The sequence below is a fragment of the Hibiscus syriacus genome, unplaced genomic scaffold (genome assembly GCF_006381635.1).
Source record: "Hibiscus syriacus cultivar Baekdansim isolate YM2019G1 unplaced genomic scaffold, ASM638163v2 tig00110940_pilon, whole genome shotgun sequence".
NCBI classification, from domain to species: Eukaryota; Viridiplantae; Streptophyta; class Magnoliopsida; order Malvales; family Malvaceae; genus Hibiscus; species Hibiscus syriacus.
In genome coordinates this window covers 2,985,416-3,005,532 of record NW_024062923.1, presented here as the reverse complement: position 1 = coordinate 3,005,532, position 20,117 = coordinate 2,985,416, and the positions used below count along the sequence as shown (strand labels likewise).

The window sequence follows — 20,117 nt, the reverse complement described above, 5'->3', positions numbered from 1 at the left end:
TACATACTCTTCTAATTAATAAAAGAATATTTTATTATTTTTGCTAAACGAGAGAGCAAGAAAATGACTGCGGACTAGTATTTGAGTTTCCCCATACCTACGCAGCCTACGTGTTCAAAAAGGATTGGTGATTATTGGTAATCACCGTCATTAATTAATCAATAGATGGTACGGTGGAGAAACAAGTTTTTACCGAGAGTCGCTGAAATTCATCACGTGTACAATTTTTTTTTCTAAAACGCAGTAGGAACATTTGACCAACCGAACGTTGGTGCTAATCACAGGCGCTGCTCAAGTGCGTGTGTCGTGAACCATGTGATTGGATTTGGGTTTTCACATAAATTTCATGAAAAAGGGAAAAATAATTCAACACTTTTTAAATCACATGTTTTGTCTGCTATAGCCACCAATTCCACCCCCCCCCATAGAATAATAATATCATTCATTATCTTAAATAATTTCTTAAGGCAAATATATATACTAAATAGTATTTTCTTAAATGAATAACTATCAACAATATTATTTTAAATTTAATGTTAACATTCTTAAAACAAATATTTAGGACAATCATTAACAAACTTTGTTATGGATTTAATTTAGCAATACAAGTGATTCAAAAACTCAAAAAATACAGTCTCTTAATTTAAAATGCTAAATAAATAAATATATTAAACGATCTCAGTGTTAAAAAATAATATTATTGTTCTTAGAGATTTCAGATTCAAGCAATCATATCTATGAGGTATGTATATATAATATATCTTATCTATAGAATGAGAAAATTTTGAACCGATATTATATAGCAATGACTTCATATTATTAAAAAATGCTAAATAAATGGAAACTTTAATAATATTTAGGTTAATTACTTATTTGGTCACCATATATTACTATTTTCTTCAAAATTATACATACCATTACATTTTGATTCTATTTTAATTATCCATCAATAAAAGATTAATAATAATGATAACATATTAACTTAAGATAATATTACATCAATATTAAAAAATATATAAAATATCATGTCAAAAACTAGTAACAGATGAATTGCTAAATAGACAATTTAGCTAAAATGTATTTAACAAGTTTTTAAAAAAAATGAGAGGTGTTGTACACGTGGTCAGTGGGGCGCGTAAACGAAATAGAACTAAACCCTGAACCACACTTATGACACCACTAAATCCGAACCGCACTTAATTTCAAGACACTGACACTACCGACCAGTGTCCACCTGTTCTTTTTTAAGAAAACCAAACTGGGTAAAAGCCTGAAGATAGAAGAACTATCGAGGGCATTATCGTCACAAGAATCTAAAATGCTATAAAAAAATCGACTTCACAATATACAGCACAGCAGCAAGCCATAAATAAAAGGATAAAGTTACTGTTTCTTTCTCCATAGGATCCCCAAATCTTCCTTTAAAATTGGCTTCTAAATCTTTTGAATCATCCTTTGTTAAGGCTAAAGAAGCTTTACTCATCTTATCCGGTAAAGCATGCAACTCTTTGTTTGGTTCTTTGTTAAATCTCAACATTATTTGTACATCCTTTATATTTGTATGATTTTGAGTTTTTTTAGTTGATTGTATGTGTGGGTTTTCTTTTTTGAGCTTAATTTTGTTGCTTTGGGTTCGGATTTGGAGAAATGTTGGTTTCTTTTTGAGTCAAGTGCAGTTGAATCCCAAGTTTTGGGATTTCTGAGCTTTGTTTGTGTTTTGAGAAAAGAAATGTGAACTTTCGAGCGTTTGCTTGTTTGGTGAATTGAGATTGTCTCTTTAGATCAAATGATGGTTCAATTCTCAAGGTTTATATGTGTCATTGGATAGAAATGATTGGATATTGACTGTTTAAGATTTTTTCTTAAATGTTTTTACTAGTCTTAGCTAGGAAAATTCTGTAGGGAAGAAAGAATCAAATGATGAATCATTGCCTTCATTTTTTTCTCTTGTTTGCTTAGTTTTTGATCTATTTCTATGTTCTCTTTCGTAATTAACAATTCTTTACAAATTACGTTGTCTTCTCTGATTAGGATTTGCAAGATGGAGAGCGTGAATAACTTTTGGCAGTTGGGAGATGATCTTCGAGGACAATCGAAAGTCGCAGAGGATCACAAGTGGTTGATGGCTGCATCAAAACTGGCTGAACAGACGAGGATAAAGGGTGAACGTATGAACAATCTAGATATTTCGAAGGGTCCAGCTGAAATGAGGATGAGGGATAAATTTAGGTTCCAGGAAGACAAAAAATTTGAGAACCTTAACTTTAATATGTTGAACTTGAACTCCAAGATTGGAGATCATGTAAGCAAAAGTTCCTTCCAAAATGGTGGTTACAATATGAATGCTGTTTACCAAAAAAACAACAGCAATATCCTTGGGAACCTGACGGGCAACAAATATATTTGCAACAATCATAGCAGCAAAGACGTCAACTATAACAGCAACACCAACAATAACAATAACAACAGCAATGAGACAAGCAATGCAAGCAATGTTGTTGACAAAAGATTCAAGACTTTGCCCACCACGGAGACACTTCCAAGAAATGAAGTGCTTGGAGGATACATCTTTGTTTGTAACAATGACACAATGCAGGAAGATTTAAAGCGCCAACTGTTTGGTAAGACTCATATTCTCTCATATATGTAATTGTCAGTTCATTAATTCCTATTATTAACATTTTTAGTAGTAGTTCTTAGTCCTTACATCTTTCTATTATCTCATTTAATAGGCTTACCACCAAGATACAGGGACTCTGTTCGGGCAATCACACCTGGCTTGCCTCTCTTTCTCTATAACTACACTACTCATCAATTGCATGGTATTTTTGAGGTTTGTCCTCCTACCTCAATTCTCATCTAACATTCCTTTCATTCACTTTGTGATGCTTGATGTTGTTGGTTGATTAGGCAATGATAGTATTTGCTCTTCACCTGTTGTAGTTCCTTTCTTTCTCCGAATGTTTGCATTTGCCTTGCATTTGCCAGATTTATGTGATAGACAATAAGATTTATCAATGGTACTTTTTAATGGTGAGATTGATCTCTCCTCCACCCACCTTCACCTGAGTCCCAAAAGGAAGAGATGGGCCTTGGATGCATGAAGTTTGTAATACTGGAGTTATCTGACAATCAGGATTAATTTATGTTCATAGAAGAAATAGATGTGATAAACTGATAATCATTTTAATCTCCCCTCCTCTTATTTCTTATATGAACAGGCAGCATGTTTTGGGGGTTCTAACATTGATCCAACTGCTTGGGAAGAAAAAATGTAAAGGCGAGTCAAGGTTTCCTGCTCAGGTAAAGTTTGGGTTTATCATTCGTATAACTGTATTGTTTATTTCAATGGAAGATTGAACTAACCCTAAGCCTTTTAATTTTCTACCCTAATTCATAGGTGAGAATCCGTATTAGGAAAGTCTGCAAAGCATTGGAAGAGGATGCTTTTAGGCCAGTCTTGCACCACTATGATGGTCCTAAGTTTCGTCTTGAGCTCTCAGTTCCTGAGGTATGAAAAACAATTATTAGTTTGCCCCCAACAATTTCTTCTCTTTATAATCAAATTTTAGCCAGAGCTAACGAATTCGGTTCCAAACTTTGCAGACTTTGGATCTATTAGACCTTTGTGAACAAGCAGGCTCTCCATAAGCAAAATGTTAGCCGAGTGCAACAAATGTAATAGGGTTTGAGGTGCAAGTCAGCCGTGTGCTTTTCAAAGATTTTCCATAGAACGCAAGTTGTGGGTGCAAGTCCAGTTGGTGAAATCATCTTGAAAAAAAAAGTAGGAAATGTAGTTGGCCAGTTGAATAAATGCATTAGTGTTTTGTAAAACCTTTTTACATGGTAATCAATGAATTAAAAACCCTATAGATAGACTTGCAAGATGTGAAAGAGAATTATATGACTATATGTAATGTTAGAAGACAAGAAATGAAGGTTTTGGTGCCTTTTTGTGCTTATACCTATATCCTATCTTCTTTCTGTTGATAAGAAATCTGGAAATTCTCAAATTCGCATGAACCATATTTGTGACATACCGCCCAAAGTGCACTCATAATCAACCTAGTAGAGGTGGATTCTAGCTGAATACGTGAATCTTTAAAATAATATGTAGCAAAATTTTCCCAACTTGGGGTAAGATGAATGGGCAGTTTCAACATGCAATCGAAAGATATATTTCTTCGATCTCCTATTGCTAACAGAAAGTGTATGGATAAAGAGTCAAATTTTAACATTCCTTGAGCTTTCTAGCTTTCTAATGTCGATATTTAAGTTCAGGATCAAGCAAATGATGGTATCATGATAAGCTTAGTTAAGTTATAATTAGACTAGGAAATGCTCGTTTCAACAGCCACTATGTTCACTAGGAAACTCAAAACCAAAAGAAACAAGGGAACATAATTTCACTATGAATTCAATGAAACATGCACAAGGCAAACCGAAGGATAGTTTATCAAAGAAAAGTAAAAGTAAGGCAACAGAAAAAGTATAAGCTGTTATCATTCAGAAGGCCAGCCTCCTTAAGAAACAATAATAAACTTACACCAGAGGACTAATGCAGAGTTTTGTATCCCAAAGTTCCAAAGACGACAGCAATAGGGAATAGATATCTTAGTGGACAAATGTAAACATCAATAAAGCCTATATAGTATTCAGCTATTTTAAATAATCAACATCACCTTAAACAAGACTTGCAGGTACAGCCATACCCTAACAAGTTTTCCATTGAAACCCATCAAGCAAGTATGGACAGCTCTATTGCTTTCCCATGCACGCTGATGATCAAAGTGCAGCAGACATGAGAAAGGTACGAATTCTTTGCAAGAGCTCGGCCTTCACGGAGTCGGGAACGGAAGCTGCATAAGCAATGATTTAACCAAATCATATACTCCTATAAAACAACGTATAATGGCAGGGGAAAAATAGATTCTTACCTCTGCCTTTTGGGGTGATCAAATGCACAAGGTCATCTACAGTGACATTGTTTCTTCCTTTCTTCTTAATATACGCCCTGTCATTCATCATAGAGAAAGAGGTTTCATGAAGAATAATCAAGATTTCACACAAAGAACAAGATAGCTTATTGGATAAATAACTAAATTTTACTGGAAATAAGCCCTCGGTGGAACATTATCTATTTTATGAAATGGCACTTCATTTATCTATTGTATGTCCTTGAGAAGAAAAGGTCAACAACAAGTGTTATACAACTTCTCACAACTAACAAGAAGATTTCCATACATAGATGTGTTGGCATTCTCCGAAGCATATAACACCACATCAGATTTCCAGATACAATTAGATGCATCAGTAATAAGCCTAAGCATCTTTCATACACGATCATAATTCTAATTCCTCTAATTTATAGTTCTATCTATGATGAATCTTCAACATTCTGTCCACTTTTAGATACTAACAATTCGAAGTAGCTAACCCTTTCAGACACTGCAAAGAAACAGTAAAAAGTAAAAACCTGCAAAGAGCTTTCATCTCATCCTTCCAACCACAGTCTATAAGCCTTTCTCTTAACAGCTCCATTAATCTCTCTTTTTCCCCACTCTCGATCAACTGCAAAATCCAATCATATCACAGTAAATAAACTTTAAAAAAATACCCAAAATCTTTTCAATAATTAAAAAGAAAAAAACGACCTTGATGTTAATAATTTCTTGAAGGGTGGGTTCTTTCCCTTGATCGTCTGCAGCATCTGGAGTTGGTGGTCGATTTACTGAATGTTTCCTGTTATGAAAAAGCAATTTAATTTAAAGATTCGATATTTTTTACCTATTTACTAGAATTTAAATAGAATCAAGAGCTTTACATGATTTTCAAGCTCTCAGAAAAATCAAGGAAAGAAGAAATTGAATAAAATGTTATCCTGGAAACAGCTTGAAGAATGAACGAGAATGTTAGAAAAAAGATTTGTGTTTTTTAATTTCTTTTCCCCTTTGGCGACCGCCATATGAAACGACAACGTTTACGAGGTTTTACTCGATGGAAGTGTTTTACCATTTTGTCCCTCGGATTAGTTTGAAAATGCGGAAAAACCTAATACGTCAACGGCCGGAATATAAAGAAGTGGCGCCAAATAGTAACCATAAAATAACAAAAAATATCTTTGAAAAATTCGCTAATAAAACGAAAAGAAAATCCAAAGAATTTCAATCTCTTTCATACACGCTAACCATTGTTTCATTCTCTTGGCGTGTTTTTTCTTGTAATCGATGGCTTCTTTGCTTCTCTCTTCTCTCTGTTTCACTTCTCAAAAAAGCCTTGTTCTTTTACGTCCTCGCTCCGTTTCGGTTTCGGAGCTCCGACGGAATCCAGATTCGCGCTCCGTTATCTATCGGATTCCGACCGGTGAATAAGAGAAACGGAAGAATTAGGGTTTCAGTTTACTCCAGAGCTTCTCCGCTTGTGTTCCGGGACCTCGACGCCGATGATTTCCGGCATCCACTCGATAAACAGGTGGAGTTTCTATTAAAAATTTTAACGAATTTAATTCAGAATTTCTTTTAATAAATTTTATTTGATTTTCTTGTTTTGGTTGCACCGTTGCAGAACACGCTGCTATTGAAAGCGATTCCAGGGCTTAACGAAATGGGAAGAGCTTTACTAGGTAATTGCTTTTACTAATTAAATTTGATCATTTTTGCATATTTTCAAAAATCCAAAACTAGATAGAAAAAAAAAACTAAATTTGATTAAAAGGAGGAAATTCCAAGATGTTAAAAGGAAAAGCATGTAACTTTAACATTTATTTACTTCTTTGAAACTATGGCTTTCCAAATTGGAAGCAATAAACAAGATAAAGAAGCTTTTAAAAGGGGGGAAAAATCAAAGACCAAAATAAATGGTTATAATTCTGGTAAACGCTCAATGTTAAACTAGTTATTTTTTTAATGCTTTGTAGCAGGAACCATGACAGAGCAAATCATGCTTCTTGAGAATATAGGGACTTCAGTCCTTGTTTCAAAAGACCAGGTTACTTGATGTTTAGAAAATTGTTGTTTAAACTTGTTTTACTGGTTGTATCCGCCGCAACTTGTTTCAAATTTCTGTCTTCTTCTTTTCTTGTAACAGCTTCCCGAACTTCATAAAATGATGATTGAAGCTGCGGGTATATTGAATATTGAACCTCGATCTCTATGTTCGGCAAAGTCCAGTTCCAAATGCTTATACATTGGCTATAAGTGGTAAAAAAAACATTTGTTGTCATTCATACTAGTCTTGTGGAGCTTCTGACACGAAATGAATTGCAGGTATTCACTTCTTTCCCGCTCTCTTTCTTCCACGAAATGACTTAAACTCATTGTCCATTCCTTTTGAATTTCCCTTTTAATGCCTTGACTGCTACTTGAATCCTTCACAATAAAAGTTTTTTTTAGTATGACTTGGTTTATTTCATTTCTTTGTGCTCTTTTAGTATTACAAAATGTTTTCACATTGCATGTATGTGATTACAAATGTATAAATCAGATTAGATGTGCTTTATTTTGCATAGTAGGGCTGTGTCTTAAAAGATAAAGTGCCATAATTTAGTGTTTTGCAACTTTGAAAAAGGCTGTTTTGGCCCATGAATTGGGTCATCTCAAATGTGATCATGGTGTATGGCTTACCTTTGCAAATCTTCTCACACTTGGAGCGTATACTATTCCTGGTATGAATTTGGTTCTTTCCATTGGTGTGGAAACTTAGATACTCTGATACTTTTTCTTTATATAACTAGAGCACATTAGAAGTGTGAGAAAACATCTCAGACAAGACTAAAGGAGCTTATGAACTTTCAGGATAAATGATTCTTACAACATCTCAGACAAGACTAAAGGAGCTTATGAACTTTCAAGATAAATGATTCTTAGCTTAAGTCCGGTGCACTTGATCTTTTGAGGAGACTTATATATTGTTGATGAAGCATATGTGCCACCAGTATACGTAAGCATGGGCTGGTATGTACCTTGCAGTGTTTGCTGAGGGTGCACGATGATGATGATTTACAGGGACTACAATTTTTTAGGGGACTAATATATAAAATTTAGATGGCCCATTACCATGTTATCCTCCAAAGAAAAAAAACTATTTTATCCCTAAATGAACTTAGTTTTGGTTGAATATGCATATCAGGTGAAAGTATATGTACAGTTAATTTACAACATAGCGTTGAATACCTTTGTTTTTCACAGGACTTGGTGGCTTTATAGCTCAGACTTTAGAGGAACAGTTATTCCGTTGGCTTAGGGCAGCAGAGCTTACTTGTGATCGGGCAGCACTTCTCGTCGCACAATATCCCAAGGTATGCAACATCTTTCCCTGAGCCAACATAATATGCAATTAAATTGTTGAGATTCCATGATCTTTCTTTGTAATGCGCCTACAAGAGGTTGTCATCTCTGTTTTGATGAAGTTAGCTGGTGGTTGCCCATCTATGGCTGACCAGTTAAATGTGGATGCATTTTTGGAGCAAGCTCACTCTTATGATAAGGCTTCTTCGAGCCCGATTGGTTATTATATAAGGTAACCAATGGTTTCAGTGAAGCAATTTAAAACTCCCCCTTGCAATTTCCTTTTGGTTGTCTATTTATCTCATGATGTTCAGAAATGCTCAAACGCGACAACTTTTACATCCGCTGCCTGTTCTACGTGCTCGTGAGATTGATGAGTGGTCAAGAAGTATTGACTACAGAAGCCTTCTCAAACGTGCAACTCAGATGAGCGTTGTAGAAAACGTTTAGCTTTTGTATGGACCTGGAGAAAGTCAAAAGTTTAAAGCCAGCTTTAATAGGTATGAGTTGCATAGTTGTTTTCAGATTTTCAGAATAGTTTACATGCATATATTTTTCTTTCCTATGTTTAACATCAGTCTAATTTTATCATATGACCTTATGTTTTTTCTTTATATTAATCAGACTTTTCTTTGGGATGTTTTGTATTTTCAGATGTTGCCTTTCCTTGCAAGGTTTGTTCCCCTTTATGTTTATATAAGATATTTTGCCAGACAGCAAGAACACGGAAAATGGAGGAAGCTTTTGCATAGAGCATCTGAAGCAGTGGTAGATAATTTGTCCATAAAGAACCACAATAATTTAAAGAAGGTAAATTTATGGTAAGAGAATCATATCTGGTTCATCTTTGTAACTATGACACAGATTGTTATAACATGTGCTTCATACTCGAAGGAAGAAGAATACTGTATATCATCATATTTGAAAGGATAAAGAAAATATAGCATTTTTGTTTTCAAAATCCGGTAGTGATTCTAGTGAATACAATGTTGCTTACTTGATTATTATCTTCTTCTTCTTTTTAAATTAATTCAAATAATTTAAATATTTGTTTTATAATCTTACCTTTAATGTACAATTTTGATCAAATCAACAATCGAAACATCATTCGTGATCAATATATATTTATTTTAAATATATAATTTAATATTTATATTAATGTATACTTTAATATTTATATTAATTTAAATATATTAATTTAATATTTTTTGATATCTTCAGTATGTTTTCTAAACCACTTACCAGTATATATGAAAGAGTTACTATTTCAATCACCCTCAACTCTTTTGCTTTATACCTAGGAAAAATATTTGCATCAAGGGTAGATTCGGTAAAAGAAATATTGTTCTTACTCGGCTATGATAATACAATAAAATTTGGAAAAAAATTGTTTTTTTAAATACGTGTTTAAAAATTATTTTGAAATCTATATTATTTGTTATAATGCACATAAAAATATTAAAAAATAAACCTCTGTCATACGGATCAAGAGAAAATTGTATGAAACTCGTCATATACTCGTGACGAGTTTCAATAATTTATTATATTTTATGAAATTTATCATTCCCTTACGATGAGTTCTGTACATACAGTAGCAAATGGTCTAAATCCTAAAATAATTCTCAAACCCTTGAAATTTTCAAAATTTTATCGTCTGGATTATTTGGCCGGCCAACGAAGTCTAATACAATAATCAACCGAATATAACAAAATTGGGCATTTCCAGTGTTCAATCTACATTCATAAACATTGATGTAAAACCAACAAAGCAACCATGAATCTACTCTATATAAATTACTATTTTGAACAAAATAAAAACATCTTGCTAATTTCTACTTTTTTAGAAAAAATATAAAGTTCGATGATATTTATGCCTAAACAAGCTGCTTCCTTTTCTACATCCCTCTCAATTGACATCCAACAACATTACAATTTATTTCCATTAGAAGGAATGGTCTACTATTGATGCATTATTCAAACCAATGAAAGAACATACACTGGGTGCCAACCAAAACTACGGAGCCATGATTCAAGTGCTTCCTGGCGCGTCACTTCCAGCGGCTGTCTTGCGATTCAAATAACGGATAACAGCATCTTCGACCCTGTAATGAGTCACCAAAAGAGAAATTTGATTAATCTTCATCCTTCACAAATACTATTCACCATTATTGCTCTCAAAAGGTTTCTTATAAGAAATTAATTTAGAGAAAGCATGTGAATATAATCCAATCCAAGTATGTGTAATATATACGAAAGAATGGAGATCACTTCTCAGACTCCGGCAACCAAGTTTATCTCAAATACTGAAAAGTAAAAACTGTTGGCCAGAACTTCTATGAGGAAATCTTAAACAAGATGCTAGCATGGATTATACATATAAAGATGAGAAATTTTCAGGAATGGTATAACTACTATGCCACAATTAGAGGGTAGATGCAATAGGGGAAGGGTCATTCGGAGACCAAGGCTGCTAACAGATCAATCACAATGCAAAATATCATCATTTATCAGTGGAAATTACTGAATATTTAAAGTGATAGGCTAGGTTTTAAACTTGAGGTAAATGATCCAAAATTCAACAAGAACAACTGCAACAAAACAGAAAAATGAGCTTACCATGGTTGGTTGAAGAAATCTGATCGTCGTTCTTTTTCAGCACTTCGACTACCTTCCCCAGCTGCCATTTTCACATCTAGGCTCTGAGACTCAATTAAAGCATTGTAAACTCCACTGGTGATTGACTGAAACCTAGAAAGAATGCTCGCCTTCTACGATGCTCATGAATTTTCTTTATGGTCGCACATATCACTTCATCACAAGCCTCAATCTCTTTGCTCTTCTCTGCATTTGACAAAAGAGCTGAAAGTTCCCTCTGTATAGGAAAGGGAACATCAACTACGACATCATAGCATGCGGTCCCAACAGGACTATTCCCAGAAAGCTTGATCTTGTGCTCCAAATGTATGTGTGGTGGAGGAGACAAATGCTGTGATATCTTCTGTGGAACCATGGTAAATTTAACTTTTTCTTCCCCAAAAACTTTAAAAAGTTGTGCGTCACTATTAAAGAAAGACGGATCATTTGCGTTTTGAAGTTTTCTAGCCTTCACATAATGCCAAATTGCAGCAATAATTCTGGGGCGCGTGTCAACCTCAATACCAAGGACTTCCATCAAAGCTGAAGAAAGCTTGAACTTCTCGGGCACATAATTCATTTCCAACCGAATATTCACCGTCAACTCCTTATCTCCTTTTCTCTTCACCTCAAAACCTTCATTACATGTAGGCGATCGAGCATGCTCCCATATAATGATATGATTATCAGGATATAGTCTCTGGTCCAAGGAAATTGTCACTCTCTTGAAGAAAGATGAAAAATTTGGGTACAAAGGGTTTGTTTTATTAACAAACCCAGGATGATCTGGATTTACTCCATCTTCCAGGATTCTCCCGATAATCTTAAGGGTCCAAGTGGGAGGCTCGGCATTGGCCTTCTGCGGAATAGTCTTGATCTGATTAGCAAATGTGTTGAAAACATATATGCGAAGAGTTTTCTGAACACAAGGTGGGTTCTTAAGCGCTTCCTGAATGTCAACTTTTTTCCTAGTTAATGCTGCATCGACACGTGCCTCAAACTCAAGAAGCTGGGTATACAAAGCAGATTCAGGTAGAATCGCTGCCACTCTATCTTGTAGTTGTTTGTCAGGAAGCTTCTGCTTCTTTCTACGTGCAGCGGATGCAAGTTCCATTGTTCTCAAAGGTGACATTGTGTTCATCATGGGAACACCAGGAGGGAGCATGGGGGATTTTTGAAGGATCCTATTTGCACTTGCACTGCCAGGAGTAGACATGGATGGCGAAGACAAACCTAAATTCCCAATGCCAGCATTCTGAGCCTGGTTAAGGGACAAGCCTTGAGCTTGTAAGTGTGCTTGGAGTTGAGCATGGGCTTGAGCTTTCGACTGAGCCTGAGCAAGGGCCTGGGCGTGGGATAGCTGATACTGAGCTTGAAAACCAGTACTATGTTGCGCTTGTGAGAATCCAGACATAGGAGGCACCATCCCCGTGTTACCAAAGGGTGACGAAGACGCCCCAAGGACTTTTGCGGGATTATTCCCATTCATGGACATCACTAATCTAATTCGCCGGGAAATATCAAATATTCACCAAGATCTAAAACATCCGCAACAAAGTAAATTCCGGGATATCTCAACCCACTAACCAAGAATACCCAAAGAAGCAATAATTCCCTTCAAAATTAAACATTTTGAAGTTCAACCCTAAAGGGTATACAAAGCCCCCCGATAAAGACCTAATTTTGCAAAATCCCCCAAGGGCGCTGAATTTGAACTAAATCTTACCCCAAAAAACTTCTAAGTATGCAGCAAAGGGAAAATTAAGGGGATGCAAAGATGAAAAATGCAAGAATATGGAATTACATTATGAGATTAAGGATAATAGTTGAAACTGGAAAGAGATTAGAAACGTACAACTGAAAGGGAAAAAAATCTTAAGAAAGAGTGAAGAGATTTTAAGCGTTTTTGCCTTTCCTAGACCAGCAGGCAGCAGCTACACAGAGAGTTCATCTCCTCTCTCCCGATTCCGTCTTTTTCAGTCATTTTCTTCCCATTTACCAAACATCAATACCCGTTACCGGATCCGAACCCCATTTAGAAAAGACTGGGCGTGGTCGTGGGCGTGGTCGTGGTCGTGGTCGTGGTCGTGGTCGTGGTCGTGGTAATACGTGTCTTCGACACGTCCGCGCGGATACTATCTTTTTAGAGAAAATTCTTAAGAAACAAAATTTTTTTAACTATTTTTTTGACCGTTGCGATTTTCTTTTTAACGTTACGATTTTCTAAATCGCGTTGCGATTCTCTCAATCGCATTGCGATTCTATAAATCGCATTGCGATTCTCTCAGTCGCATTGCGATTTTCTTCTAAATCGCGTTGCGACTCTCTCAATCGCATTGCGATTCTATAAATCGCATTGCGATTCTATCAATCGCATTGCAATTTTCTTCTAAATCGCGTTGCGAACTTGGAAGCTCGCGTTGCGATTTTCTTTTGACCGTTGCGATTTTCTTTTTAACGTTGTGATTTTCTAAATCGCGTTGCGATTTTGATATCGCGTTGCGATTTTATTGGTCATTTTGGCAAATCCAAAAAAAATTGGTTAAAATCGTATATTATAAGGTATTTTTTGTCACTGAGGCGATTTTCTCATTTTATAATTATTTTTATTTTTAAAAAAAATATTATAAAAATATACAAAAATAAAGTCGGGACAACTAAAAAAATTCATTTCCTTCCATTTTAATATTTAATCGAATATGTTTCAAATATATTTATATTTGTCAAATGTTTTATTCTATCTAAAATACTCTAATCTTTTATATTTTTTAAAAATAAATATAAAATGTAATTCTTATTAACTGTCCATCTTTTAAATTTAAGTAAATTAGTCCTTGAAGTTTGATTATTTCTTTTTTACCTCACTTCAAAACATCATAAGTCGACACTAATTTTTCATATTTGAATCTTAATATTTATTTTAAAAATATAATTACCTCCACTTAATAAAAAAAATTCCTATTTGCTTCAAAATTAACTAAGATTCAATGGTTACGAAAATACAAGGAAATTGACCCCCATTATGTTCACAAAGTTCAGTTTTGAAGCACATAGCACTACAACATATATGGAAGTTTCTTACAACTCCCAACATCTTTTATTCACCCTATTAAACACTGTATGGTAAACAACGGTGGTCAAGCTACCATCACACAACAGTTGAGGAGAAAGAAGTTTAGACGGTCCTTGTATCCCTCGACGCACCTCCATCGCAATTCCTCCCTCTCGGCTTCCGGTCTGCAAGTGTATATCGTCATCCCATTGCATTTGCCGTTGTCGTTGCCATTTGCGATGGCCGATGAGTATCCAATCACCAACAGTTTGTTGCCAAGCGACTTAAAAGCCACTCCCCATCCTTTATGAAGATCGGTCCTAACTGGTACCGCTCCAAGTTTCTTCCATGTGTTGGTCTTCTTAAGGTACACCTTGAGTTCATTGGAAGATGTTTCGAGACAGTAAAGCTCGTTGTTCACTACAGCGAGAAGGGGCGGCGATTGCCGTTTCGCGACCGGATTATCGTTGTCTTTCAGCATGTCCGGTATCAGTTCCCATGTGTTCTTATCCTTGTTATAAGCCTCCCCACAAGTGAGTTCCATGTCTTTTTCATCTTTCCCTCCTATTACATAAAACTTGTCATCCATGAAACAACCTGAGCAAAGCTTCCTTTTCTTATGCATACATGGGAGACTCTCCCATGACTTAGTCTCAGGATTATATTTCTCGGCTGAATTCAACACCTCGGCCCCTAGTAACCCCATCTCGATTCCACCGGCTACGAATCCGAAGGTACCACAAGTGGCAGACGCAAACAAACATCGAGGATCGGTCATTAAAGGCCCTTTAAACCATTTACTAGTTTCGAGTTCAAACCTCCACACAACATTGCCTTCAGTGAACTCTCTTCCCGACACAATCAAATGGCTCCCGGCACAAAGTGACTCTTTATCACCACCGATAAAGCACACATCTCTCGACGGTAACTCCGGAAGCTGCCTGCAACACTTGAATAGCCTATCAAATGCCCACCAACAGTTCCCCCCACTAGCTGACATGAATATAGATGATTCTTTAAACCCAATTTGCCTCCTAATCTTAAACAACTCACCACTCTTTACAAGACGTGAGAAATGCTTGTTTAAGAAGTTAAGTTTCCAATATTCCGATCGAGGAAATCGAGCCAATATCGATTTCTCTATGTCACCACTGAGCTGGGGAACATAAGGGTAATCTGCATCCTGAGGTTCTTCTACACCTGAGGAATCACTACGATTCCGATTCGGTTCTTTAGCTTCTCGAATCTGAATCTTTCGGCATGGGGGAATAAGAAAGCTATCCGCAGCCATGTTGTTTCGACAGAAAACAGGTAAAGGATTACATAAAAAGGAAAAAAAACACCCTACAAAACAAAACCAGATTGTTTCAGAAGCTGATTAACAATCTAGTTTATGCTCTTGAAGTTATGAAGAACCTATTATATGAGAAATCCAAGCTATTTCACATCAGCAGTTGATCAAACATTCAAAGGATAATGAAACTCACATGCAGGCTTTGGAATGCAAAGATTTAATCTTTCAACACTAATCCTACGTAGAAATCTAAACTGAATAAAGCAAAATAAACCAGGAAAAAAAGATCTATAACATGAAAGTTGATCTAAGATTGAAAAGTTAAGCAGATAATAAATTGCCATTCATGAACATAGATACGAAAACAGCCAAAGGGGTATCCCGAAATCATCAAAACAGGGCTGGAAAAACAACAAAATACAAAGATAAATAGCAGAGATTGAAGGAGAAGCTTACCAGGAAAGGGGAAAGAGCTTTTATTACAGACTTGCAGTCTGTAGAGCTTAAACACTAACACTTGAAGTAAAGGAAGAGAGAAGAGACGATATATAGGAAGCCATAATAAAATACAAATAAAGAACTGGGAATTAAAGAAATTAATTTACAATTGCAAGCGCCCCCATTTGCTGGAGATTTTTATATTTTATTTAGTATGGCTCATATTGTTGGAATTACAAAACGATTCATTTGGTTTTGTTATTTATTATTCTTATTTAGTGAATCGCTTAGTCTCTTTCTTTTTCTTCAACCTTTCTCTTACTTAACATTGTTACATATGAACAAGTATAGTTCACATAATTTTCTATTTTTCACATTTATTTTACATTTATAATTATCATTTTAATAATAAAAACATTGTTAAACGTATAATTTAATCTAATTTTCAACATTAACCACCTATATTTGGGTTCATATATCTTTCATAAAAGTTGTAATGGATTATAATAGTTTTCAATAGGCTATAGGGGAAAGCATTAAATAAGTAGACGGTCTGGTTGGAATAAAGAAATTTAAAAGCCTATAGAAGCTATATCATATTATAGACCACTAAATTAATCACCAGGTTTATTAAATTAACAAGTTTTAATCAATTCAATTCTCTAAAATTAGTATTATTTATTTATTTTTCATGGTTCTTAATTTTCAGAGAATAAAAGATTATAAAAAAAGGCAAGCACTCATTTTGATTAATTCAACTGTTCATTGATTACTTAATTAATGAATAATTGATTTTTTAAATATACTAACATGACATTAAATAATTTTATACAAATTCAAATTTTAAAAATAATATTATAAATATATTTTTCTTAATTAGAATTTATGATTCTAATTTTGTTTATTTTGATGTGAAAAGTTAATGATACAATTCATTTAGTAGAGAAATAAACGAGAGAAAAATAAGAATATGTAATGGATGTGAAAACTCTCAGATCGATAGGTCTAAGTTTTATGATACAATTTTATTCAAACATAATTATTGTGTATGTACAACTATATATAAGTATCCAGAAATTTAAAATAGGATGTATTCTCTTATAATTAGTCAGTAATGTATGTCTGACTATAATAAAAAAAATCTATCATGATTATTTTTTTATAAAGTTTTCTAGTAAATGTATATATATATTTTTTATTTTGCAAATTATAATAATTATTATTTGTAACTGTTTTATAAATAATTTTAATTAAGTCTAAACGTTTCTCTTCTATAGATATATAAAAAAATAAATGGGGTGGCCAATAATCAAACAATATTAGTGTAAACAGTATGGCATGAGCATGTGGCATATGTTAACACCTGTCTTAATCAGATTGTACTAATCAAAGAATAGTTAAGTTAATCAACAATTCCAAGCCCTAGATTAATGTGTTAATTAATGAGAAAAGCAATGGGAGAAAAAGTTGGGTGCCACGCCCTCAAACCTAGAAAACCCAACTGCATTGGATAACCCTGCCCTTTCTAACTCTTGTTTTTAATATTTTAATGTTTTAGGTGTCCACTGATTAGTGGATTTGCCTTTGATTTTTTAATAAAATACAAAGCTTCGCTGTCATAATCTCATAGGCTTAGCATTTTGTGGATGATAAACTAATACACAAAATGTAATTAAGCGAATAGGATGGGGTAAATGACAAAGGAAATCGAATCAGCTTTGAGTGCATAATTTAGAAATCGCATGCTAATTAAACCTTGAAATTAATGTTAACATAAAAACTCAATTAAATATTCATTCTCCACTAATCTTTATCACAATTGGGTGACAGATGTTTGCACCTCAAGGTTCATCGGGCTGAGACATCCATTTTGTTAACCACTACTTTAAAAACAAGTGTAAGTACAAAATGTGAGAGCAACGAGAATTGCGAAAAGTTTAAGACTCGGGGTTATTACAAGTTTTCACGACAATTTACATATTGTTTCGAAATTATCTATTTTTATTATAGACAACTTAATCACAGTGATTAGGAATGCTAAAATCTCAAAAGAGATATGAAAAATCATTTGATTCTAAGAAAAAGAAGGATAACTCGATCGTTGTAACCACAAAGGAAGTTAAAACGTAAATCTTTTTGTATGGAGAAGAAAATTATTTCAACATCACCTACGATATTTGTTCATGGATTGCTAACTCGTAAGTTTTATTTCATATAAAGAGTATTCCTATATTGATGCGATGAATATGGGGAATAAAGTAACAAGCAAGATAATAAATATTGGCAATATCATCTTAGAAATCAATATTAACTTATAAATCGTGTTGAAGGATGTTAGACATGTGTAAAATGTGTCTTAATCTTATTTTAGTTGAAAATTTTAATAATATTGATTATATGAATCATTTTGATAAAGAAAAAAAAATGAAAACTCACCGAAAAAAAACTTGATCATTGTTAGAGGAAGCAAACAAAGCTCCTTATACGTTACACGACAAAAATTACGCAAGGGAGAAGAGACAAACGTAAATATAACTGGAAATGTTGACTTGAGAAAGTCAACAACATGTTATGCGACTATTTCTTCAAGGGGTGATGTCTTTTGGTGGTCAAAGCTTAAAAATGCATGGCATCATTGATCATTGAAGTAGATTACTGTACAATGACTGAAGCATGTAAGAGTTATTATACATGAATTTTTTTTAATCTAAATTGGTCACAGACAGAAAAAAATGTGTTTTTGGGTTGTAATAATCAAAGCACTATTCATTTAGTTAAGCATATCACTTTAGAGCAAAATACATTAATATTTGTTATCATTAGATATGAGATATGTTAGAAGAAAATTTGTTATTATATTAGATGCGTATGTTAAATATATCTACAAGATAACCAACACGTGTTACCAGTTCATAATTTATCATTTGCAAAACTATCTAAAAAAATAATTAGAAAATGAGACATTTTAAATTATATAAACTAAGACATCTTTTTAAAGTTTGTGGATTTATATTTATGGCTTTTTATATTATATTATATTATATTATATTATATTATATTATATTATATTATATATCAATAGATATAACTATTACGAAGTTCATTATCTTGTAATAAAATGATCTAATAAAATTATTGATTGAATGTATATTTTTAATAGCTAAACTATGAGAATAAATTTTTTAATATCTATATGGTATTTTATCCGACATTTTTAGGCATCAAGTCAATAAATTATAATTAACAAACTTCCTGGTTCCTATAATAATTGATTGTTGGTCAATAATCAAATATTTAAAAATAAATTAAATTTTTAAAAATAAATTATGGATTTATACATATATTTAAAAAAAATAAAACTACTTTTTATTTTTTAATACTATTACTTAGAAACATTGAAAAGTGTCAACATGAGAGGGTAGTTATAATTAAATAAAATATATGAATTATTAAATTAATATATCATGTCACTTCTGACACTAAAGCAGCTATTTTTTTTAATATTTAATAAATTTAATGATAAAACTAATATAAAGACCAAAATTTAAAGATTACTGGTGGACATTATCCTTTATTAATTTGATTCGCTGAGACCAACAACTTTTTAGGAGGCTAGTGGGATGCTTTCAGAAAGCTTGGAAAATATAAAACAAATGAGATGCATTTTTTCCCCCTTAAGAAATCAAGAAAAATGCATGTATTCGCAGGTAATGGACATCACACAGATTTGAGTGCACAAATTAGAATATTCATTTAAAATGCCACACCCTTTTCATTTGCTTTTATGTTATGCTTAACTCGTCCCCTCTCTTCGGCCAATAGGTAGGAGAAATACCGAATCATAAACGTAACATAAATTACTTGTATATTAAATGATATTAACCATACATTTTTTTTTATATTTTTAAAGGGATGAATCTATTTATATTAATATAAAATTAAGTGAATTTGTACACTTTTTAAATTTTTGTATGATTAATATTTTAGTAAACTAATCATTAAATTTAACAATATAATTTTATTCATGTTAGTTTTTGAGCTAATTTTATACCTTTATCACATTGTTAATCTAGAGTATATTCAACTATTGACTTTTTTACATAAAATAAATGCATAATTTATTTAGATTATTTTTTCGATTTTCTTAATTTTATTGCTAAATCCTATTATCACATTGTAACTTGTGGTGATTAAAGGATATACTTAGCCGACTAGTTTTAGATGTTTAATAATGTGAAAGTAATTATGTTGGAAAAAGTTAGAAATTGTTATTATAGAAAATATGCTAGAGGTTTAAAATATAACTTTATTATTATAATAGTTTATAACTTTATAATAATAATAATAATAATATACAATTCTATTACTTTTGAAAGGGCCAATGCCCTAGCTACAAACAAAAACATGGCTGCTG

The 20,117-nt window shown here is 33.3% G+C and overlaps 2 protein-coding genes and 3 pseudogenes across 3 annotated transcripts; 2 read left to right on the top strand and 3 right to left on the bottom strand.

Annotated features, from left to right (window-relative positions):
* Window positions 1–1,260: 1,260 nt before the first annotated feature.
* On the top strand, window positions 1,261–3,962 carry LOC120147447 (annotated as a pseudogene).
* Window positions 3,963–4,469: 507 nt separating this feature from the next.
* Window positions 4,470–19,397, bottom strand: LOC120147534 (transcription and mRNA export factor ENY2-like). Of its 2 annotated transcripts, XM_039160881.1 has the most exons (6): window positions 19,383–19,397; window positions 7,813–7,820; window positions 5,655–5,742; window positions 5,477–5,571; window positions 4,938–5,014; window positions 4,470–4,859 (listed from the first exon to the last, which is right to left on the bottom strand). In XM_039160881.1, coding segments are annotated over exons 2-6 (336 nt in total). In that variant the 5' UTR covers window positions 7,815–7,820; window positions 19,383–19,397; the 3' UTR covers window positions 4,470–4,785. The 2 variants fall into 2 exon arrangements, with proteins under 2 accessions (XP_039016812.1, XP_039016811.1); XM_039160880.1 differs by lacking the exons at window positions 7,813–7,820; window positions 19,383–19,397 and adding an exon at window positions 5,825–5,917.
* LOC120147532 lies at window positions 6,025–9,236 on the top strand (annotated as a pseudogene).
* On the bottom strand, window positions 10,094–12,765 carry LOC120147531 (annotated as a pseudogene).
* LOC120147533 (F-box/kelch-repeat protein At3g27150-like) lies at window positions 13,923–15,812 on the bottom strand. The gene is made up of 2 exons (XM_039160879.1): window positions 15,722–15,812; window positions 13,923–15,315 (listed from the first exon to the last, which is right to left on the bottom strand). The coding sequence occupies exon 2, from the start codon at window positions 15,260–15,262 to the stop codon at window positions 14,057–14,059; it is 1,206 nt and encodes a 401-aa protein (XP_039016810.1). The 5' UTR covers window positions 15,263–15,315; window positions 15,722–15,812; the 3' UTR covers window positions 13,923–14,056.
* Window positions 19,398–20,117: the final 720 nt, after the last annotated feature.

What these genes read in the sequence shown, in the direction of transcription:
- LOC120147534 (XM_039160881.1), bottom strand. An exon ending in AAGAAATTATTAACATCAAG is followed by an intron (nt 5,572 to 5,654) that starts GTCGTTTTTTTC and finishes TGGATTTTGCAG; the next exon opens with TTGATCGAGAGTGGGGAAAA. An exon ending in GATCACCCCAAAAGGCAGAG is followed by an intron (nt 4,860 to 4,937) that starts GTAAGAATCTAT and finishes TTGCTTATGCAG; the next exon opens with CTTCCGTTCCCGACTCCGTG.
- LOC120147533 (XM_039160879.1), bottom strand. Translation starts at nt 15,262, where the DNA reads ATGGCTGCGGATAGCTTTCTTATTCCCCCATGCCGAAAGATTCAGATT.